Source organism: Mixophyes fleayi, chromosome 3, assembly GCF_038048845.1.
Source record: "Mixophyes fleayi isolate aMixFle1 chromosome 3, aMixFle1.hap1, whole genome shotgun sequence".
Taxonomy (NCBI): Eukaryota; Metazoa; Chordata; class Amphibia; order Anura; family Limnodynastidae; genus Mixophyes; species Mixophyes fleayi.
Window position 1 is genome coordinate 61,767,373 of NC_134404.1, and position 24,799 is coordinate 61,792,171.

At 40.5% G+C, this 24,799-nt stretch overlaps 1 protein-coding gene across 1 annotated transcript; it reads right to left on the minus strand.

The window, feature by feature from the left end:
- Positions 1–814: 814 nt before the first annotated feature.
- Positions 815–2,539, minus strand: LOC142142654 (uncharacterized). The gene is made up of 3 exons (XM_075200517.1): positions 2,366–2,539; positions 2,077–2,160; positions 815–1,483 (listed from the first exon to the last, which is right to left on the minus strand). The coding sequence occupies exons 1-3, from the start codon at positions 2,526–2,528 to the stop codon at positions 855–857; spliced, it is 876 nt and encodes a 291-aa protein (XP_075056618.1). The 5' UTR covers positions 2,529–2,539; the 3' UTR covers positions 815–854.
- Positions 2,540–24,799: the final 22,260 nt, after the last annotated feature.

Sequence of the window (24,799 nt, forward strand, 5' to 3'; positions counted from 1 at the left end):
TTCAAACAGTGTGCTGTTTGAGGTATTTGGTCAATCTGAACAGAAGGGAAAGGGCCATTTCATGTGCAAAGTTTGTCCCTTTGGGATTGTATATGTTAAAAGGCCAGTGTCTTGTAATGGCAGTGTAATTTGGGTTTCTTTTTCTCTTCTGTTTTCCCACGATGCAATTTTTTTACTAAGTTCAACATTTGTTTAATATTGCAACAAATCCCTTAACAGAGTGTAAAAGCAATTTTAACTGTACTCAATAAAGAATGGGTTTCTGGCTGATGACTCCTCTGCTGCATCCTCACACATCTGCACAGCACAAATTCAGGCACAAACCCACTAGTAGAGGTGTGTTATAGCGTACATTTGTACTTTGGTAAACCAGGTTCAGCTTACTAGAATAATCTGGTGGGGTGGTTATGTATGCACCTGAAAAGGGGTCTGATATTATCCTGGCTGGCTGTTTTATACATAATCTAGCATTACATCAATTTACCCCACCGATTAGTGCAGTACACACTGAAGCAGAAGGGGTCTGTGTCACATCTGGTGATGTGCAGAGCACAAAGGGCGGAAGGCAGATTAGAGTCCGTCTCATTACAAACTACTACACAATAGGAAAAACATTTATTTCTCTAAAATGTGTTTGATGTGAGTGCAATGTTTGTGACAGTCAGAGGGCAATGTGTAAATGATTTGAGTGCCTAGTTTTTTAAAACATCACTATACTCTTGTTTAATTAGCAGAAAATAAACACTGACACCATAGAAATTTAACTGCATTTATTGCAGTACAACACAATAAATAATAAAGGATAATGCTTATACAAAGTAAAAAAAGCATGAGGCAATAGTCATGTGTTAGCGCTAGCGACGCCTTTTTGCTTGCATATCGCTATGTTTTGCCCCACTCTGTCCTCTCCCTGGCCCACCCCTGGTGCGAGCACCTCTCCTTGGAGGAGTACTCTGTGCCGATCTGCTTGGCGTACTAGCGGTACTTGTGGTGGCCGAGGAAAAGGGTGCAGGCAAGCGGGCAATGAGTTCTTGCTGCAGTTGGCCTGCCAGCCGGGTCAGGTTCGCATTCCCCTCGCGAACGGAGGAATTTAATGCCTCCACAGCCCCAGTCATTTGGGCCATCTGCAGATTGGATTGCTCCCAGGCATTAGCCAGACGATTGATTGCAGCAGGAATTTGGCTATTTGTGCGGTGTATCCGCCTCAACTGGGCCGCAATTTGGGAAATGTTGTGAGTTTGGCTCTCCATGAAGACTGATTGCTGCTGCTGGAAAGCACCAATAGACTGCGCCATTTCACGGGCTGGGTCCATACTCTGAGGTGCCGGCTGCTGGTGTGCTGGGGCTTCAGCAGGGCCAGGTGCAACATCCTGGAAACCAGACACAGGGGCATCCACTGTTTCCAGGGTGATTATGGTTTGCTCATCTGGCTCAGGGGACATTTGGAGGGACTCCACCTGAGGTGCCTGGTATGAAGAGGGCCCTGTGTATGAAAATGACGGTAAGTATATAGGATATAATATGTTTGTATATTGCATTCTGAACACTTGATAGGAAAGAATAATCTTTACAAACTACAGATTGTTTCACAATTTTTGCATTAATGATTTATTGTCCTATGCTACCTGCTTAAGGATGCACATATTATCCTTTTAATACCCAGTATCATATGAACTATGTATGGTTGAGGGGGCTAAAAAAGCATAGTATTTGTAACCTACAAATATTGTGATTTATTACGCAATATCTGGCTAGACCGTGCCTTGGGGTACACAAATCCTATTTCAGTCCTCCCTCTGTGTAGTACATGCTGGGTATTTTGACTTAACTGCGTGTGTAAAAAAGTGAAGACGTTGCCTATAGCAACCAATCAGATTTGAGCTCTCTTTTTGTAGAATGCAATAAATAAAGTAAAGGTATATTCAGATTGGTTGCTCTAGCCAACATCTCAGTTTAGTAAATGTAGCCCTAAGGTCGCATAGCACACCATATTTTAATAAAAAAAAATTTGCCAGCAACATTTCCACAGAAAAACAATTAACTCCATTATTTAGCACAAAAACATAAATCACGCACCTGCTTGCTCTTCTGTGGCCGAATCTCTGACTGAAGGTGGAGGTGTAGCTGTAGGAATGGGACTCAACTGTGGTCCAGGTGAATCTGGATGTATTAGAAAAAGCATACAATGTATTTGCAGCAAAAAGCCTTTTACAAATAATAAATCTTTGGAAGACATGTGGTTGCACATTAAAAAACAGTTATAAACAAAATTATTGCCCTTTACATACTGATTGAGTAAAAAAGACACTTTTACAATAAAAAAACATTTTCAATATTGTTAGCTTAAAAAGGACAAATCACTCACCAACTCCTTGGGCAAACGAGGGCGAATCTGTGTCTTGCACATTAATTCCCTCCACTATTTCACGGGGCATTATCTGCCGCAGCTCCTCCTCATAGCTGGTATATTCAACGCGAAGAGGGGGGCCACCACCCGTGCGTCTTGTGGACCTCCTTTCCTGGGCCATTTTTTCCTTCAACCTCCTCTTAATGTCCGAAAATCTCTTGCGGCAGTGCGCCACTGTCCTCTTTAGTGGGCCCACCGCGTTAACAGCGTCGCACACTCTCCCCCACAATTGGTGGCGCCGCCTTAGCGGAGTCCGGGCTGCCAGGTTCCCCAAGATCACCTCGTAGCAGGGAATGATATTGTGCACCAACACACAATTCTCATCATGTGAGAAGCGCACATTCCTCCCTGTCTTGGTCTTCCTGCTCTGTCCTGTCTCCTCAACCTCTCCCTCTCCCTCCTCTGACCCCTCAACCTCCATCTCCCTCTCCTCAGCCTCTGCTCCCCTCCTATCTCTGGACATTTTTACCCAGAAGACAGAAAAACACAAAACACTGAAGGACTTACAAACACAAAGAACAAACTACACTACCTACAGACACACTCTCCACACAGTCACACACAAGTAACACAGACAGAGGACAAGTCAAATACAAAAAATACAAGACAGAAAATAAATGAGAAAATAAATGTACAAAACAGGAAAAAACCACAGGACTACTCACACTTCAATCAGATATCGCTCCACCAATCCACCAAACACCAACTCTCAGCAAACCACTATCCTCCAAACTCCTCTCACAAAACTCCTCTAAACCCTATCAGAGAAAAAAGTGTCAGGCCAGTGGTTTATATAGGGCTTGTGATGTCAAATCTCCTGAGTTTGAAAATAGCCAATAGTAACAGGCCAGGAGACAGGTGTAATTTTCAAAAAAACCGCCTTTACACAAAAGCGCCGTCATTTAAAACAAAAGCGCCATGTTCTATTCAAAGCCGCCGGCGGCTTTGAGCATTACATCCCGCCGTTACATCGCCGGCGGCTTCAAATTGAAGCTGAAATGCGCCCATTAGTAAATCCGGCTGTTTGCAATGCAAACACGCCGGAAAACCGCCGCGATGCATGGCGGTTTGAAGCCGCCATGCATCACGCCTGATAGTAAATCTAGCCCTTAGTAACTCAAATGCTATTTTTCTGGATGCTAAGAAGATTCACTTAGTAACGTTAAATAGACTTAGTCAATCATCCTTTCCTCAATTACCCATTTGTTGAATCAATGCAAACATACACACCAGCACAAATTTCCAGATTTCCATTGTGTCAGGGATATACAGGGCAGCTATGCTGGCCACCCAATGCATGGGATGATTTTGCCTTAATAAAATTGCAGGGAAACAGTTTTTGTAGACAGAACCTTTTGAAATTGCTGCTCATTCATTGTTACAGAGAGGAAGTGAGAGAAGCAATGGAGAATCTACTACCATTGCAAGGGGTGCAGCCGCTAAGGAGCCAGGAGGTGTACGGGGGACAGCAATGCAGGTCCACTCTCCCAGGTCCCGCTCTGCTCTACTTAGATTGTGTGAGGACAGCGCATGCTCAGAAGAGCAGAGCAGAGTCCTCTTAGGAGCATGTGCAGGGATGACACATGCACATAGAAGCTTCAAGGGGGTAATTGTGGACTCTGATAGACTGGGATTCTTTTGTCCCACTATACACCCCATCAAACCTCAATATACTAGGATTGCTGGGGCTAAGTAAAATATTCTGCAGCTATAAAGTAGCAAAGAAAAATTGTTATGCTAGCCCACCCCTGAATCCAGCAGCTCCCAGGGTACATACCCAACATGGTGGTAGAAAGGACCCTGAGAAAGGACGGAAGTGTGTTATCACTTTTACTGCAATGGGGCTTCAATTAAAAATAATAATAATAAATAAAAAGGATTATACGACCCACCAAGGACAGAGGCAAGAAGTGACACTTCTGTGGTCATAACAGAGTTCATGGTGTAATAATTAATGTACAATCAATGAAGCTATTGAATAATAGCAGCGTACATTTTTCATATAGAAACTAAAGCATGTGGATGTTTGGAAGAAAGGAGCTGCTACCATTGTCTTTTTTTCTTTTTTTTGGCATATACGGTATGTAGTGAATTGTTTATGAATTTCGTGTACATTATTTTCAGCGCAGCAAGGAAACTAAGAGATCGTTTGCACAACAGAGCTTACATTGAAATTGAGACATTTAGTTATATCTTAGTGGACTATACTTCCTAGGTATTTGAAAGTATCTACACCTTGCAGTTACCAGGCTGAAATTATTAAAATGTGGTCTAGAGGCTACAGTGAAAGTAATAGTGACTCGGCTCAGCTAATTCAGAGCCTAGAAAAGTATCCAAACATCCCCATTGTCTCAAGCAAAGCCATAGAGGATAATATACACTTTCAGTTTCCACCCAATGAACATGGGGGAACTTTCTGTACAAAATGGCCAGGAGATAAATGGTCAATGTGAATTGTAGTGGAAATAATAGACAGATCTGGCAGGTGCCTTTGTGTTGAAAAAAGGGGTCAGAGACGATTCTGTTAGTGTAAATACAATCCTACAGCAACCAATGCAGTGTTCAATGTACCTATAAAGATAAATTAATTAAGTCCCTTCCACAGATAGCCTCATGTAATGGAGTTAAACACACTCTTGAAACCAGCATTCAGTGAAAATGTCAGATTCATTAATTGGTAAATAAATAATATTTGGAGATTTATATCCATAGTTTACACAGGCATAAATTACAACTGACAATTGAAAAGTAGTTTAAAAGGCCTATGAATTATTTTTATTATCATTCCACAGGAAATGTTCACCTCCAGGAAATTTATGATTAGAGATCTCTGCCACTGGTGATGGCTGATTCTAATTTATTTCCTGATCAGAAAGCTAATGAAAGGCTTCTAATTGCTATTGTGAACATGAGGTGCTAGAAATATATAGTTGTTTATAGAATGAGACACATTTGGCATGAACAGAAGCAGGGACAAGTAACAATACTCAAACAAGTGGTTTCATACCTGTTATATGGATCCAGAATCTGCCTTAGATAAGAATCTCAACATCTTCCAGTTTTTATCTGCAGAATGAAACATTCTTAGCTATTGTGATAATAAAGACCTCAAGTAATTCGGACAAATGCAGTTTGCATTTCTAATCCCCTGCAACTCAATCTGTGCTATTATTAAATATAGGTGTGGAAATATAACCCTCTCATGTAATATAGACCTTGCTGTACACTATTCCTGTTTGGATGTCTTCATTCCATCTCTATTAAATGTAATCTCTAATACAATGTGCTGTAATGTAATCATTGCTGGTTTTGGAACCTACCTGTCTAACTAATTATGTTGCTCATTGCTGCATCCGCTGAAGCTCAGTGATGTCCAGGAAAAGGACTAGTACCTGACATTGTATGCTAGATTTAAGAGGGGGTCTAGCCCTGGACTTGCTGAGAGTCATTATGCCCTTCTTCCTTTATTCAGTAGCATTGTTTACATACAGGGAAGAAAAGTCTGGCCAGCCTTTGCCGATTCTGATTGACACTTAGCATTGTTGCCAAATGTTTTGTCAAGAAGCTTATCAAATTGTTTCTCTAACAATAAAACCCATAAGTGAATGTCAATCAATGAGTAAATAACATTCATGATCTTTATCACCAGATGCACTTTACGTCAAATTGCACTCTATATTTGAATGCAATGAATCTCATCTGCCATTTATAAGTTTATTGTCACTATTTAACTAATTATATGTACATGTTTGTGTCATCAGCAGCAATTTTATTTGCTATTTAAACCCAATACAAAATCATTAGAAAATACTTTAAAAATATTGGTACCCTCAAGTTTAACCTGGTTAGTTTGGGGTGTTGCCCCATTTATCAGTAGTAAACTAAATCTTTTAGAGCTGCTTGTATTAGATCCTCATACTGCTATCATGCAGGGAAGTCACATGGCAGGACCAGCAGTGCCAATGCTCTCAGAAGATCGCTGGAACTATTTTCTTCCAGCTGTTTATAAATGGCGGTACATGGTTCTGAGGTCACCGGTCCACTGTTCATATATGACAGGCAGTTGGCAAGTGATTAAAAACATTGTAATTACAATGTAAAAAAATAACGATACAGCACAACACTCATATACCCACTATAGCGATGATGGGACTAAGGGCTAGATTTGCTAAGCTGCGGGTTTGAAAAAGTGGGGAAGTTGTCTATAGCAACCAATCAGATTCTAGCTGTCATTTTGTAGAAAGCACTAAATAAATGATAGCTAGAATCTGATTGGTTGCTATAGGCAACACCCCCACTATTTCAAACTCGCAGCTTAGTAAATCTAGCCCTAAGTGTCTCTTTTGTTTGCTTACTTTCTTTGTTCTTGTATCCATATAAACTTACTTCTTGCTATAAATAATGTCGTTTTAACTAGCAATTTTGGAAAAAATCCAATCTTTTGTGTTTTTTAAATACATTTTACATCCCAAATAAGGAATATCTAAGCATTTCAAAATTGTGCTTAAGAGAATTTTTCTATTCTTAGCAAAAATTTGTATTATTAAAATACACTTACAGTACCTCCTGGGGAAGTTTTTTTTACAATACTAAATCATGTTGATTCCCATTTCTACTTGGTTCTTCTACATTCTGCAGCAATTTAATTGACTTTGCAGTGGAAATAAACCCAAGGGCCAACTATTTATACATGTCAAGATGATAAGTGGATATTTTATACTGACTCATATCAGTTCTACAACATCAGATTTTCCTGTCTGGTAACTGGTAAAATAATATCTCTCAAAGTTGGCGGTAGTGTTATATATGCAGAGCCTACAGACAGCACAGTCAGCTATAGAACACCAGGCAGCAACAGTATGCAGTACCTCCAAGGAGAATTATGGGCCTCCTGACCATTTTTGATGTATGATGTGTGTATATTATATCTCAATGTCTACATAATGTCTAATTAAGTTTAAACCGATAATTGTGTTATGTTTTTGGGTTGAAAAAGCAAACAACCAGTGAGTTAGAATGTATAAACATTGTGGTACATTTTCCACCACCATGTTCCTGCTTCAGTTTGATAGGATCTTAGTAAGGCTACTTTGTTATGTTGGGGACCCTGCTTCTTCCACTAGCTCTAAGTGTATGGTTTCCTTATTGTCTCCATCTGCCTCCACATGATCACATTCAGCCCTGTCCTAACTTATTCTATCGTTAGTAAACAAGGCACTGTCTTCAACAAGATCAGCGCACTCACCTCCTGAAATAGTCTGTGGTCAACACAAAGCCAAGGACATTCCAGACAAGCAGCAATTGAAGACTACATACAGTAAGGTTCTCTGACACTAATCACACACCATCTATTTATACACATGAATGGAACATATGGGTATTTCTTGCAGGCATACAGCAATCATTTCTACATTCTTGTTTGGAGTTTGCCATGATGATGTCTTCAAAGTGAATAGTGATGTGCTGTATACAGTGTAAGTCATTAATGACAGAAAAATTCTCTTGGGTGGTCTTGTGTGCCTCAATTTGCACAAGTGTGTCTAATTTTCCACCAGAAAGTGTATGGACTTTTTTGGAGGTACAAAAGTTTGCATTGGCATAAAATGGGATAGGCAGAGCAAGAGAATGAATTGCATGGTGGAGACCTGTTCTAAAAAGAAGATCTCATTTTACAGAAACATTATTAAAATGAGATAAAAGTGTGGAGAATAAACCTGTTTAGGGTTCTTAGCTTTACGAAAAAGAAGACATTAATTTCCACTCTGGAAACACACTTGAAATTTGCACTAGTCCAGAGCTAGCAGAAATTGGGTGTAACCTTATACTTATAGGGCCTGAGTCATTAAGGAAAGTAAGACAAAAAAAGGAGTAACTCTTTCCTGGGACAAACCATGTTACAATGCAAGGGGAGCAAGTTAGTTTATTATTTTGCACATCAGTTAAATACTGACTGGTTTTTCATCTACCACACAGATACTTGATAGTTTTAATTTTACACTGAAATTTAAAGTTGATCTAGGACATGCCCTACCCCAATTATAAATCTGTCTCCACATTTTAAATTTTCCTCCCCCTCCAGTGCAACATGGTTTTACCCAGGTGCAAAGTTACTTCTTTTTAATGCTTTGCTCTCCTTATTGACTCAGGCCCATAATGAGGAGCACTTGTGCACTTTGCACAATGTTAAACAGAGCTTCAAATAATCAAAGATGTAACATGTAATGGAAGCAGTCCCTATATCCCCTCACTATTGATTATTTTAAGGCATAAGTGAGGTTAAACCAAGTAACATTTTAAAAGACAAAATGGAAAGATTTAATTTAATGAAAGAGATTATCCTAAAGTGACTGGCTTTTAAGGTGAGGTATAAACCTTTGCACAGTGCACCTCTTTAGATTGTGTAGCCTGGAAAAAAAAAAACCTTCCAGTGTGCAAAGAGGTCTCCAAAATCCAGAAAACAGTTGTGCACCTTGAAATGTTGTCCATTTCTCAGCAGTACAAAACTAAAATGATTTTCAATGCGCATCTGATTGTTGCCAATATCTCGTCTTCAGTACTATTCCAGTTATAAACCCAAGCCTTTAATAATTACATACATTAGCCAAAATCATATTGATTCATTAGAAAAAAGTCTGACTTATCAGAATAGCTGAGCAATTATAATTTAATTTTTTTTTATAAAGGAGGTTTTTCTGATCTGTTTATTTTGCTTTCGGTTTATTTTACTAGTCAGTTTGCTCGTAAGTTAGTGTTATTAACATTGCTTAAAGTTGATGACCCACAATCTTTTATTGGAACAATCGTGAATCTAATTAATCTGCTCTCCGCGGCAATAGTGTTTCCAAAGCAAAAAAAAATAAAAAATGTCAAGTAGTCTCTGCTGATGCAACCAAATCAGCATTCCCATAACCTGACTTATAACACTGCTCATTAACCTCTCCTCACTGCACCCATTTACTAAATGCTAATAAAAGACATTTTGTGCAAGCAAAGAGCTTTCCAAATGACTTTGTCCAGCACTCTGGACAGCAGCCCCAAACAAATGACGTACTGCAGCTTCCAATCTATAACGCACGGGACAGTAAAACACAAAGAAAAACAAATGATGTAGCCTTATAAGCCATGATGTTAAGTTTTCATCTCTCTTGCGCGCAGTCTTTAAGGTCATAGAAAGAAACTTCACTTCACGGTCTGCCACTCCAGCAATTCCCAAGAAGAATAGTCTGCATGGTCCTGCCCTCTGTGGGACTTATTTAATGGTGCAATTATGTGCGAGTCACATAAAAGCTTTTTTTTTGTGCCACTGCTTTTAAAATCCAGAGCCTGGGAGGCCTGTCAGAATTTCTCCTGCATCACCTGACGAATGTAAGCAATGCCGTCAATTGCAATTGAAAGGACAAGGCTGTGCCTCATTAATTAGTAACCTATGGAAACGCTACAGAGCGCTAATCACATGGAATAAACATTAAAAACTCTCTGCAGATGTCATGCATCTGGTTCCAGCAACTGAACATTGTATTGTTCATGTGCTGGGGTTGATGATCTTTCTGATGTGGGATGGCTCTTCTGTAGAAGGGAAATGTTCTTGTTGGGGCCTAGAAAAATCAACATTACTTTTCAGCAGGAGTGAATATTGTTTTTTTGTGGGGGTTTTTTAATTATTGAAACAAAACGCAAATCAAACCTGGTGACATTTGACATGACATAAACATGTAGGGCAGAGTCATTTAGGAAAGTAAGGCAAAAAAAGGAGTAAATGTTCTCTGGGACAAACCATGTTTCAAAGTAAGGGGTGTAAATTAGTTTATTATTTTGCACATAAGTTTTTCATGCAGCATACACATTCTTCATAGTTTTATTTGTACACTGAAATTTAAAGTTGACCTAGGACATGCCCTATCCCAACTATAAATCTGTCCCCACATTTTAAATGTACCTCCCCCTCCAATGCAAAATGGTTTTGCCCAGGTGCAAAGTTCCTCCTTTTTTATGCTTTGCTCTCCTTAATGACTCAGGCCTGTACTGTATATAATATAAATAAATAATTAAAGAAAATGAACAATGAAAAGCCTATGACACACTAGGCTAATCCTCAAAGAAGAAGCTAAATTATTTAATGCAAATCTTTGGGTGAGATACAGCCCTACAAAAGTAGATATATGTTTATGCTCTTTCTATTTCCTGATGCCGGTGTGTTTTATTTTACTTAAAATGTTAACCTTATTTACCATATAGCATGGAAGCAGCCTACAGTACTACTTTGTTATGAAAATATATTCTGTTCAACACAATATCAACCATAATCTGACACATAATCTCCTACCACCAAAGGGAATGTAAACTGTATCAAAATTAAGATTTTAGTTGCAATGTTATGATGCTGCTAAATATTTCTATGCTGTTTTTAACTGTGATTGTAAAACCGTCCATGTGCAGAGTTCTGTGTCCAAAGCCCAAATGAACTGTGCAACTTTAATTTCCTGTTTTCGTTGAGTTCCCTTCCTATCAGTGTTCTTTATCAGGCATGTAATGCTAGTTACTTGAGGTGCAGTATTATTTTTTAGTAGCAATATTCTGCAGTAGTTGTACAATAGTAGAAACATATGGTAGAAATAAATTGACTGTGTTCTTTGAACTGATAGTGGTGTACTTATGTTATCCTGGTATATATAGCATGTATACTACATGGTCACAGGTGCGTGGACATCTTTTTCTGGTTAGTGTATATGGGTATTTAAGACACACCATTGCTAACAGATGCCTAAAATGAAGCATACAGTCATGTAATCACCATAGTTAAACATTAGCAGTAGAACTTGTTATACTGAAGAGCTCAGTGACATTCAATGAGGCACTGTCATAAGATGCCACCTTTCCAACAAGTCATTTTGTAAAATATCTGCCCTGTTAGGGCTGACTCTGTCAACTGGATGTGCTCAGCCGCAAACCTGTAGACCACACACGCTCACAGAACGAATCCACCGAATGAGGAAATGTGTAAGATGCAAAAATCATCTGTCCTCAGTTTCTACACACACTACTGAGATCCAAATTGCCTCTGGAAGCATTATAAGCACAATAACTGTATGTTAGGAACTTCATAGGTTTCTGTGACCGAGAAGACGCACAGAAGCCTCCAATCACAATGTGGGATGCCAAATGTCGAGTGGCGTGGTGTAAAGCACACTGGACTTTCTTCACCAACAGGCAGTTTGATGGATGAATCTGGGTTTGGTGAATACCAGGAGAACGCTTCCTACCCAAATGCATACAGCCAACTGTAAAGTTTGGCGGAGGAAGAATAATGGTGTCATGATTTGGCCTGGGTACCTTAGCTGCAGTGAAGGGAAATCTTAATGCTACAGCATACAGTGACATTCTAGAGAATTTTATGCTTCCTTCTTTGTGGCAATGGTTTGGGGGGAAGACCATTTTTTGTTTCAACATGAAAATGCCCATCAAAGTTCCATCAAAAAATTACTTGGAGAACTTCATACCTGCACAGAGTCTCCATCAAACACATTTTGGATGAATTGTAATGCCGAGCCAGATCTTATCGCCCAACGTCAGTGCCCGATCACGCAAATGTTCTTGTGACTGAATGGTTGTGAATTCCCCAGCCATAATCCAAAATGTAGTGGAATGTCTTCCCAGAGACTGGAGAATGTTAAAGCAGCAATAGGGAGGGCAGCTCCATATTAATGCCCATGGTTTTGAAATGAGATGTTTAACAAGCACATATGGATGTGATGTTTAGGTGTTCATATATGGCCATGTAGTGTACATTCCTACACCCAGGTTGATTTTCCCTTCCTATGTATTTACAAATCCTGTATATCCATCAATAGCTTGCCTGAATCTGCTCAGCTTCCCCAGCTTTAAATAACCAAGAGTTTGAAGATCTCTCAAAAAATGTAAAAAATGAAATTATCAGATAAAAGAGGAACTTAATGGATCCCCACCCCAATTTTTTATTGCTAATATATTTGTGAGATTCAAGTGATATTCCATATTAGTGGACCAAAATTATTCTCCATTAGGAAGGCGTATAACCCATTTCGTTCCATGTTGCTCATTTACTCTTCTCTAAGATGGGATCGTAAAACTGTCAGCTTCATGTTAAAATGTTGTATGCGCCAATAATAAGCAAAAGCAAAGTTGTGCACTAGAAACTCACTGCAGAGCAACATATCTAAGTAATGTAACATTGGAAACAGGTTCTGGACCCAACATGAAGGAAGAGTAATAAGAATTTGTATCAGTGTTCAGAAGCAGTGGTTGGGCTGAATAATATTAACAACAGATACGGAAGTTTAAAGCTGAAAGCTACTATACACAGATAATTTGTTTGAGTTTGCTACAACAAGAATTTTTTATTTTCGAAAAAAGTTTATGTGGTGCAAAGTTGCTGTGAATATAGTTATCATACAGATGAGGTCAGTTTTATTTCAGAATAAACTAGACAGGGACTTTGGGGGCATGGCTCTGGTGATTAGCCTAATTGAGTGTGCCACCGCTGGGGCAAGTTGTGTGATCTGCCAACACTGCCAGTTTGGAAATTGATGTATCAATAAATGGGATATATTTAACATGGATAAATTTCCATTTGAAATGTAGACTAGTTAGTGGAGTTACTATGCTGTATACTCAGTTATTTCCCATATAGGCCATTAGAACTGGAAGCTCTCACATCTCTGCATGAAACTCTATTGTAGAGGTGGAACTAGCGAGCTGTGGGCCCTGGTGCAGGGAAGTGGGGAGGAGGGAACCGGTGCTCACAGCTCACTAGTTCCCTGTGCAATTGGCTCCATTACCTCCATGGGCCCCAAAGCACCACACCAAATGCACCAATGGTAGCTCCACCAGTGCTCTAACATCTCTGCACGTAACTCTGAACTTTTTAGAAATTCCGAACTCTTACACCACCAGGGTGACATTATATCTGCATTACTCAGGAGTCTATTTATGATCCATTACGTATCGGTCATGTTAATTATAATTTCTCATTGCAAATATAAGAAATTAATTAATGTGACAATTCAATAAAATTAATTAGTCAAAACAGCTGATCCGATAGGAGCCTGTACTGGCAAATAATTTCTAGTGCAGGCTCAACCTCTTTGGAGGATCAAAAATAGACTTCTAAATATCTCATTCATAATTGTAATAATTAATAATCTAATAAGTAACATGTTGAATCTGCAACAACATTATTATTGTGTTTTATATAATGTGCAATAGGAAATGACGAGCTGTAAGAGAGAAAGTGATATAAGTAAATCAGGATCTTCTGACTTATTTTGAGCTTTTTCCTAATGTTACCAGTTTGATTGTTTTTTTTTATGGAAAAATGTGGATTAAAAATGTCCACCCATAGTAAATATTCAATTTAGCCTCCCATTAAACAACTGACAGAACAGCGTGTGACACAGATAATGACATCCAGAACCTCTGTAATAGGTCATTATCCGGCTGCAGTTGGCAGGACAATTTTGGTCTTTAGTTGCCACAATTTACTCACAGTGGTGGCGGTCCCAAACATCAGACCCCTGCCATTTCCCCACTTAAGAAGCAAGACCACCTGAAGACTAAATCCCAGCACACATTCACTGGAAACTAATCTGTTATTGGTATAAATTATTCTGCTGCAGATATCCTTTTAACACTCTCTGGGACTAGTAAACTCAAATTAACTCGCTCAGTGTAGAAATTCAGGATTTCCTACCACCAACCCTTCATTCACAGGCTTTACACATTCATAATGATCACCGATCACCATTCAAATTCAACTATCCAACTATTATCAAGACAGGATATCTAGTGTTAGCTGCAGGGCTGGTAATTTCAAGCTACACAAGGTCAATGCCAGAATATCAGTTTTACATGCAGAGATACAAGCAAAATCAGAGTGTGAAGAATCCATTTACCAGCTTTAATTAAATGTACAAAGGAAATACTGCTCATATTCTAATTTCTAATGAGTGTATCGAGAGTGTGAGGAGCTATGAAAATTGATATGTAAATTGAATACACCACGCTTTGCTGTCTCATTACAGTGCGTTGCTGTGTAAGCCAGGAAATACTAGCATAGTGTTATTTTGATGTATTGGCTCCAGAATGCAGGGTGTCAGTATAAAATATATGATATCACATAGGTCAAATTTTCTCTCCTAAATCTGAAACACATGCGCGATTCAGATAAGTTAATGTCACCTTGTTGTAGTGTAGGCAAATCATAGCAGTGGAGAATGATGTAAAGTATTGCATATTATTATGATTAATGCACTTTATTCTCTCTTATGTCGCACTGTTCTTTGCATCCGCTATTTCTAATAACTTATCGTATTATTCCATATAAGTGCTCCCTATAAATCCTACAATGTGTACCAGAAATCTCTCCACTGCAAGTGGCCATATGACTTCATTCTCTAATGGTGTAACATTTCTTCAATTGGAAGAAAATAAGTGTATTTTTAATGTACCGTGTTTTTTCACTGAAAAAATGCAAAGATGCAAAAGTAATGTTACTATGCCATTGTTTTATTATGCTAATCTAAAAGCAGTGCAGAAACATTACTAAGGATTATTTACTAAGATTACTCAAAGGTGCAAATCTGCACTGAAACCATAATGACCAATCAGCAGTTAGCTTTAATTTGTCCAGTAAGCTAGAAAGTGAAATAAAATGTCTGAATGCTTTCTTTAGTTTTAGTGCAGACTTACAACTTTAGCATTCTTACAAATTAACTCTCAGTATAAATGAAAAGTTGTCAATGAGTAGATTTGAAGGGGCTGTATGTAACGAGCTGATGCGCTAGCTGCAACGGCTCACTTCCTTCTGCTGCTGGCTGTGGGGTAGCTGTGATTAGGGCAACCAGGATTCTTTCTCCCTTGCCGCCACACCCCGCAAGCTGTCTGATAGCTGGGTGCGCTGGCGCAGTTTACTGCAGGCTCAGATCCTGCATTCTGATTGGGCCATTACTGTCCTTAAGGCAGTATCTTGACTTCGGCCTGTCTCTGACTATTTTGTTAGCTTCAGACCCTTTGGACCGTTTCTGGATTGTTTCCTGTTCACTGGTTACTACTCCTATCACTTGCACTGCGGTATCTGTATATACTACTACTACTCAAGAGTTAAGTCCTGGGGGGCATCCGAGTACCTGTGAGCATAACTAGTTCTACAGGAAATGCAGCTGCTATAGTTGAAGACATCTAATGCCTGTTTTAGGAGCTCATGTCAGTGTCGCTAGCTGTATCAATGATGACATTGCACATGAGTATGAACTACACTGTGCATCACATGATGGTGACAGGACACAAACTTACAAATTCACTTATTAAAATGTTACTCCTCTGTTACTGGCTGCCAGAATTATTGGGACATGCTGGGAACATTCTAAATCCGCCAACAGATTTACAAAGGGACAGAGCAAGCTGGACATAAGGGGTGATGCTTTGTCAGCATGATTTGGGGGATCAGAGGTGTGATTTGGGCAGATCTGGATGACAACCTCACGTATCCTGATTTTCTACTCATAAATGTTGGCAGGAACAACATATTTGAGTGTGCTGAGTGGATACAATGAGTCAATAACAGGGGCCTCAGAGCACAATTTGAGGGAGGGGGCATCAAATCCCCGCCAGAGGCTTTCAGGTGTGTGACACAAGACCAGTGAAGCCCTATTTGTGCTTTCAGTTCTGTTTGGCCAGCATCACCAGACCTCCCTCACCCCTGGGAACCTTAGCAGTTGGATGGGATACTCCAGCCGTGGTTCCGCCAGTGGCCCAATGGGTATTACAAAGTCAGTTGCTGAATACATATGGAGTAATCTTCTGTGCACTTCCTGTGTTGCACCACAGTACATGTTACAGCATGATAATCCCCACTCACTCAAAGGAAGAGTGTAAGAATATTCTCTATGATTTGTCCAAACTGGTGAACTAAGTATGGTAACTTCGGCAACAATGACAACTTCATATGCATGAACATTATGCAACCAATCATTAAGTAAACTTGTACTGGTTAGTAACTAGCACAGTGGAAATAGCCAAACATAGGCCGCATTGTATGGCACAAAAGCACAACAACATTAATTTCAAATTTACCCTGATAATCACGGTAAAAAGCAGGGATCAGCATCTATACAAGGGAAGAGTGTATCACAACCACCTTTTAAAGGTAATTTCATGTAATTTATTTTTTTTGTGATGTATTGTCACACAAATCTTTTCATATAGCTTGTTCATTTAAAAAGTACATGGATGGTCCTGAGAGAGAAGTAGTTTTTAAAAAGTGGGAATGTTTTGCTAAAATATCTGCAGTACAGAACACAATGCTTTGAATCCACCACATTTTCCCCCTGTTTTCCCCTAAACACAGAAAAAGAAGGCCGGCTGGCTAATAGAAATGTTTGAATCTAGTGAAAAATCTCCCATTGCGTGACCATGCATCTATTGACTTCACAATGAATGGTTGGGGTCAGTAGCTGAAAAAATGCTTAAACACAAAAGTCATTCACACAGAAGCTGGAATGGAAATAGTCTGTTTGCAGTTGCATAGTTGAATGTTGGGAGTTGAAGACTAAATTTGAAAGCATGGAGTCTTCTCTGGGCCTCTGCATTTTAAAAGAGACGTTCATTAAGCTACCAGCTTGTCGTGGAAAATCAAATGAATTTGCAGGAGAAACATATGCAAGTTTTGTCATATTTATAAAAGATCGGCTGTGATGAAAGATAGTATAACTGTGAAATTGGTAGTGCTATGTACTGCTATGTGAGAAAATAATAGAATATGTTGGCGCTATATAAATAAATGATGATGATAATAGGAAGAGAGAGGTAAATTCATAGAGCTTACTACATTTACATGCAGCAATAATAGGTCATGTTTTTATTTTAAAAAACAATTATAGTCTACTTATAAGAAGAACACGCATAACACTTGAAGAACTCCTGGACATATTTGAACATTATATAAAATACAATCTGCTACATAAGATCACAATCAGTGCAAAGCACTAAACCTTAGACTAATAAACATAGTTAATAGGGTAAATTTAGGAGGAAACACTTGAAAGGTGAAAGTAGTTTAAGCAATAGATTTTAGGCAAAAAATGATTGAAGGATGAATGAAAAGATTGCAAACTAAGTGTAAAGCTGGGTACACACTACAGATTTTTCACCCAATTTTCATGCCAGTCACACAATAAACGACTGGTCTGATATTGCATTAGTGTGCAAGCTCCCTTGATCATGTTTTATCGTACCAAAGCACATCGCATCGTTTGATTTGAATTTATAAACTAACTAAAAATCACTATTAATGATGTACGATGTCGGTCAAATGCTGCAGTGTGTTTGCACTCATCACCAACAGTGTAGGCAGATCTCCGGAGTTTACAGAGTCACGATCTTTTCAGCAGATGGTTATGACAGATGAGGAGCACAGATCGGAAGGTTAATGGTGTTGGTGTGTACACATGAATCCTAATGCTCATCTAGTCTTTCAGTCGTTGGTAAAATCATTACAGATATCTCATCAGCAGAAATTTTCTGTCGTGTGTACCCAGTATTAGACATGATTCATGCAAGACCTGTAGATCTTCTCTACTACAAAGTTTCCAGCAGAGGCCATTTTTGTGTGGCCAGACCTCAGCTGAAGAATTGATTTGATATTAAAAATACCTTGAAGGATTGACCCCCATTTCTCACAAAGTATCTCGGTATAAGACAGGAAGGTGTTTCTTGGGACTCTGAATATTGGCACTGTGGTGCCAGGAACAGTGGATTACTCCAGTCATGTAATGAATTTCAAATTGTGTCAAACCACGTATCCAATTATGAAACACATTCACTGTCATAGTAGGTTTGACTCCTTTAGAATAGCATCAAAATGAATTAATTAGTTAATTCACAATTACAAAAACCTTTAGACTTGATCCTTTATTTCACATTTTTATATTTATAGCACATAGTTATATTATACATTTATTTAGATACATACAGTAACATCACACTGGGCGCTTTCAGATACAGACACTTGTTGCACTGGTTTATGGCTGCATCTGGTACAAAATGTGTCTTATGCTTGTTGTGATGTTGTACTGGTAGATGTATGAGGCTTCTCTGTGCCTCTATTCAACTCATTGTTGTTAGCTGTCAGATAGAACATACGACGAATACTACAGTAGACTCAGGTAAAAAGACTTTTAGCTCATGGCAACTTCACTTAAGTGTGTTGGGCTATTCCAAGACTATAGATAAATCTCACCTGTCCTCTGACACAGTAACTCCATCCAACTCGCTTTCTCTTCTGGATAGCAGCTCTTAGCAATGTCTACCAGGGGTTGAGCTTCTTCTCAACTCAAAGGAAATGACTGGTGAAATGACTGGTGATCACTCACGGGTAAACGGGTAACCTGGGACATTTATTAATAGGTCCGATAACTGGAAGTTGAGTAAATCAATGGATAACAATAAAAAAGAGGATCTTGTCTATAAGATCCTTTAAATTGGCTTAAGTGACTGTTGTGGTAGAATATTGAGTTATTCACAAAGGAACAATAAAAAGAGTTTTGTACAAAAGATTTACATGTAGTTGAGTGCAATTCCAGGGCAATCAGCAATGACATGCAATTACTAGCATAAATATTAAAGAGGAAAATATCACAGCTCACAATAACAAAGGTGACAATAGTTAAGCATATAGCAATGTGACTGTTAGTAATACAGTATTAAAGACCATGCATGCAAACACTCAAATCTATATATACTTTACATTAGTTCACCTTAAGTAATGCCCCACCTTTCATCTTTGGGTGTATTTGAACATGAATCCTGAGGGTGTCCTAACACTGCTGTAGTAGTTACATTTGGAACTACAGTCACACACCCTGAACTGGTTAACAGCTTGTAAATACACATGATAGTTACAGAATGAAGAGGAGAGTAACTGTGAACTCAGGATCAGTGGCTTAACTACCATTGGTGCGGCAGATGCCATGCACCAGGACTCATGGAGATAATGGGGTCCATTGTATAGCAGATGCAGAGGGTCAGGGGCCCCGGGTTCCCGCCTCCTCGCCTCCCTGCACCAGGGACCACAGCTCCAAAGTTCCGCCTCTGAAGAAAAAGTTTGAGTTTTCCAAGAGTTAACTTTACATAAATTTGTTAGAAATTATTTAGTCGATGAGTGTAGTGGTCTAGGGAAGAGATGAGCTAGGGAAGGCTCATAAGGAAGGGAAGGGCCTGGTTTCTTTCTCTTGCCTTCTGGAGAGTTCTGGTGAGTATAGCTTGAATGGACCTGTTGTGTGAGTATATTTGATTGCAAATAACTGTGTTCATTTCCTTTGATATATTTCCTTGTTTCTCAAATGATTTTCTTCCTCTATCATGGTTTATATACTTCTTTCAGTTTCTGTCTCTTTCATTTTCCTTTGTTGTCCTTAGGTTTTTCCCCTGTGTATTGTGTATTCATTTTTATTTCCATTCCCCCTTCTTTTTCCCCCAATTTCCTGTTATTTAGCCTCATATCTTATTCATTTTAGTTTCCCCCTTTTCAATTGTATTTTTACATTGCTGTCAGTTTTGCCCCAGCACGTTAATTAACTTTGTGACTAAAATGCTGAGCCCAAAGAGTCCCCTGGAGCCCCTACATCGCCTCATTGAGGCACTGTGAGCTCCAGCAATGGTCTCGCCTTTCTACATGTTACTTGTGCACGTGTGCCTGGTGCATGCTAATGCGCATGCGCAGATGCCGAATTTCTGTGCTCTGGAAATGCCCTCTGCTGCGTTTACTGTCACCAATGCCAGTCCCCTCACCTTTGGTTTCCACCCCCTGCTGACAATAAGGCCCCAGCTGCAGATAGGAGCCCTTCCCCTCTTAATGCAACACTCTGCATTTTTTTCTATTGGGATAAATGAAGGCATTGAGCCCTCTTCTGCAGGGGGACAGCCGTTAGCTACTGCCCAGGCTGCTCCTTCTTTGCTGCGCAGTGCGGAGGGACCCCCTCTATCTGTCCCCCCTCAAATTATGCTTCAGCCCTTCCCCTCCTCTGCCCATGCCCTCCTCGCCATTGCATCTATAGGCAACCATTATGGTGGTACCACTTTCTCATCCCTCACCTTTTGTGGTTGGTCCATTCTTAGCCCCAGTGACCTATCCCCCCTCCCTGTTGGGTGGTCCTCATTGCCTTTGGGGTGTTTATATTTATTTATATATTTGAATTTTGCCCCGTTTATCCCCTCATCCCGGACTTGTATCTTATTATATTAAGTACTTGTGTTACAGTTTTTGTCTTATGTTTGCCATTGTTATACCCTGTTTTGATATGATATCTGTTTTGGTTTGTTGTTCCTTTTGTCTACCCTGGCCTTCCCCTGTTTGTTTGACTGCTGGAAGGAAACCTCACCACAACACGACATAACAACAACATGACAAAGCAACAAAACTTATTTTCTAAATAGCATTTTTTGTCTATTTGCCAAGTAATTTGCTTATATATAAAAACTGCTAAACATTACAAATCGGACCCACACAATGCAAGGTGACCCTACTTATATATATATATATATATATATATATATATATATATATATATATATATATTTATATATATATATAAAGATAGGGAGGAAAGTCTTAGATGTGTTAAGCAGTTCAAGGGCAGACTTCTAGTTCAGGTGGACTCAGTGAAACAAATGAGGTGATACGGATTGGTAACATTAAGAATTTTTTTGACGGCATGCCGTACCAACTCTGTTACCTTAGGCCTATGGCCCCAGTAATGTAATGGGGAAAGAGGTGGGCAAGCCCATCCCAAATGCAATGACTCGGTTCGGCATCGTGTAGGCTAGGCCAAGCGTTGAAGAATGTAGAAGATGCAGAATGTGAGTAGCTTCCCTGCCCCCCCCCCCCCCCCCCTTGTTTGTCTCGCACCCCTGTGTCTGCAGCTCTCTGCTCTCCTCTGCTAAGCTGGCTGAGTGGGAACAATATGGTGCATTATGGGAACATATGGAACATTATTGGGAACTTGGCTGATTGACTGCCCCAATTGTGTGTGTGCGCCTCTGTCCCCCCCATTGTGTGTGTGTGTGTGTGCACCTCTGTCCCCTCATTGTGTGTGTGTGTGTGTGTGTGTGCCTCTGTCCCTCACTTGTGTGGGTGGGTGTGTGTGTGTGTGTGTGTGTGTGTGTGTGTGTGCCTCTGTCCCTCATTTGTGTGGGTGTGTTTGTGTGTCTCTGTCCCTCATCTGTGTAGGTGGACGTGTGTGTGCCTCTATCCCTTATTTGTGTGGGTGGGAGTGTGTGTATGTGTGTGTGCACCTCTGTCCCTCATTTGTGTGGGTTATTGTGTGTGTGCCTCTGTTACTCATTTGTGTGGTTGTGCACTTCTGTCCTCATTTTGTGTGTGTGTGTGTGTGTGCCTCTATCCCTTATTTGTGTGGCTGTGCACTTCTGTCCCCATTTTGTGTGTGTGCCTCTGTCCCACATTTGCGTGTTTGTGTGCCTCTATCGTTCATTTATGTGTGCCTCTGTTCCCTACTTTATATGCCAAATTCTCCCCATCAGTCTCCCCATGTGTGTTTCTTTCTTCCTGCCCCCTCTAAAAGTTTGCATGTATCTGTCTCCACATTATGGGTGCAGGCAGGATCGGACTGGCCCACTGGGGAGCCAGGGTATTCCCTGGTGGACCCCGATGCCTGATGACTCTGCTGATGTCATCACGTCACGCCCGACATTCAGTGAGAAGCAGCACAGAGAGGAGCCAGCAAGCAGGAAGACAGAAAACAAGAAGAGAAGAAAAGAGAAGAAAAGAAAGAAGCCAATAGGAAGGTAAGTAAAGGAATGGTGGCATGGGGAGGAAAGCAGGATGGCACATAGTGATGAAGTGAGGGGGAAGCAGGAAGGCACATAGATATGAAGGGAGGGGGTGGAGCAGGATGGCACATAGTGATAAAGTGAGGGGGTAGAAGAAAGCAGGATGGCACAGTGATAAAGGGGGGGAGAGGATGGCACAGAGTGATGAAGGGAGGTGGGAGGAAGGCAGGATGGCACAGAGTGATGAATGGGGGAGGAAAGCAGGATGGCATAGAGTGATGAAGTAGGGAGAAAAGCAGGATGACACAGAGTGATGAAGGGGGAAGCAAGATGGCACATATTGATGAAGGGGGGGAGGAAAGCAGGATGGCACAGAGTGATGTAGGGAGGGGGTAGGAAGGCAGGATGGCACAGAGTGATGAATGGGGGGAGGAAAGTAGGATGGCACAGAGTAATGAAGGGGGGTAGGTTTGCACAGAGTGATAAGGGAAGGGGTGGGAGGAAAGCAGGATGGCACAGAGTAATGAAGGGGGAGAGGAAAGCAGGATGCCACAGAGTGATGAAGGGAGGAGGGGAGGAAGGCAGGATGGCACAGAGTGATGAAGGGGGGAGCAGGATGGCCCAGAGTTATGAAGGGGGGAAGCAAGTTGGCACAGAGTGATGAAGGGAGGGGGGAAGCAGGATGGCACAGAGTGATGAAGAGGGGGAGCAGGATGGCACAGTGTGATGAGGGGGGGAGCAAAAGCAACATGGCACAGGGTGATGAAGGGGGCCAGGAGAAGGGGTAGCAAAAGCAGCATGACACAGGGTGATGAAGGGGGGCCAGGAGAAGGGGGGAGCAAAAGCAACTTGGCACAGTGTAATGAAGGGAGGCATGTGAAGAGGAGAGCATAAGCAGAATGGAGGGCGCAGTGTGATCATTAGGGGGCACAGCATGGTGATGCAGGGGCACAGTAATGTGTGTGTGACGGCACAGGGGATTTGTGGCAATGTAGTGTGTGTGTGATAGCACAGGGGGCTTGTGGCAATGTAGTGTGTGGGTGTGTGATGGCACAGGGGGCTTGTGGCAATGTAGTGTGTGTGAATGTTAGGTAGATGGTGGCTAATTAATGGTTACTATTGTGTTTGTGGGGTGACGGGTAGTGCAATTTAAATTTATAATAGAAACTATTAATTTAAGATGGGGAGGTTTGAGGGCTATTGACTGAATGTGGGGCTAAGTTTGGGGAGCAAGAGATCTATTCATTAAATGTGAATATGAATTATTTAATGGCAGCGAAGGTTGCTGGAAATAGGTATACTTATTATTAGGGATGAGCGCACTCGGATTTTTGAAATCCGAGCCCACCCGAACGTTGCGGATCCGAGTCGGATCCGAGACAGATCCGGGTATTGGCGCCAAATTCAAAAGTGAAACTGAGGCTCTGACTCATAATCCCGTTGTCGGATCTCGCGATACTCGGATCCTATAAATTCCCCGCTAGTCGCCGCCATCTTCACTCGGGCATTGATCAGGGTAGAGGGAGGGTGTGTTAGGTGGTCCTCTGTGCTGTTTAGTTCTGTGCTGTTTAGTTCTGTGCTGTTTAGTTCTGTGCTGTTTAGTTCTGTGCTGTTTAGTGCTGTGCTGTGCTGTGCTGTTTAGTGCTGTGCTGTGCTGTGCTGTGCTGTGCTGTGTTCTGCAGTATCAGTCCAGTGGTGCTGTGTGCTGTGCTCTGTCCTTCTGAGGTCAGTGGTGCTGCTGGGTCCTGTGCTGTGTCCTGTTCAGTCCAGTGGTGCTGTGTCCTGTGCTCTGTGCTTCTAAGGGCATAGTTATTTCCCCAATATTCCCCTGTGTTTAAAAAAATAAAAAAAAGTTTTTTTAAAAAATACCAAAAACTACTTTAATTTTTTTTAATTACCACAAAATTTGCACAACCAATCCTGCAGTATAAGCCCATTGGTACTGCAATATTACCAAGTTCACACATTCAGCAGTAAAAGTCCAGTGGTACTGCAATATTACAAAGTTTACACATTCTGCAGTATCAGTCCAGTGGTGCTGTGTCCTGTGCTCTGTCCTGCTGAGTTCCGTAGTGCTGCTGGGTCCTGTGCCGTGTCCTGTTCAGTCCAGTGGTGCTGTGTCCTGTGCTCTGTGCTTCTAAGGGCATAGTTATTTCCCCATTATTCCCAAGTTTTTAAAAAATAAAAAAAAAGTAAAAAAAAATTAAAAATTTAAAAAAAAAAAAAAAATATAATAATTATAACCAAATTTGCAAAACCAATCCAGCATTATAAGTCCATTGGTACTGCAATATTACCAAGTTCACACATTCTGCAGTATCAGTCCAGTGGTGCTGTGTCCTGTGCTCTGTCCTGCTGAGTTCCGTAGTGCTGCTGTGTCCTGTGCCGTGTCCTGTTCAGTCCAGTGGTGCTGTGTCCTGTGCTCTGTGCTTCTAAGGGCATAGTTATTTCCCCACTATTCCCAAGTTTTTTAAAAATAAGAAAAAAGTAAAAAAAAATAAAAAATTTAAAAAAAAAAAAAAATATAATAATTATAACCAAATTTGCAAAACCAATCCAGCAGTATAAGTCCAT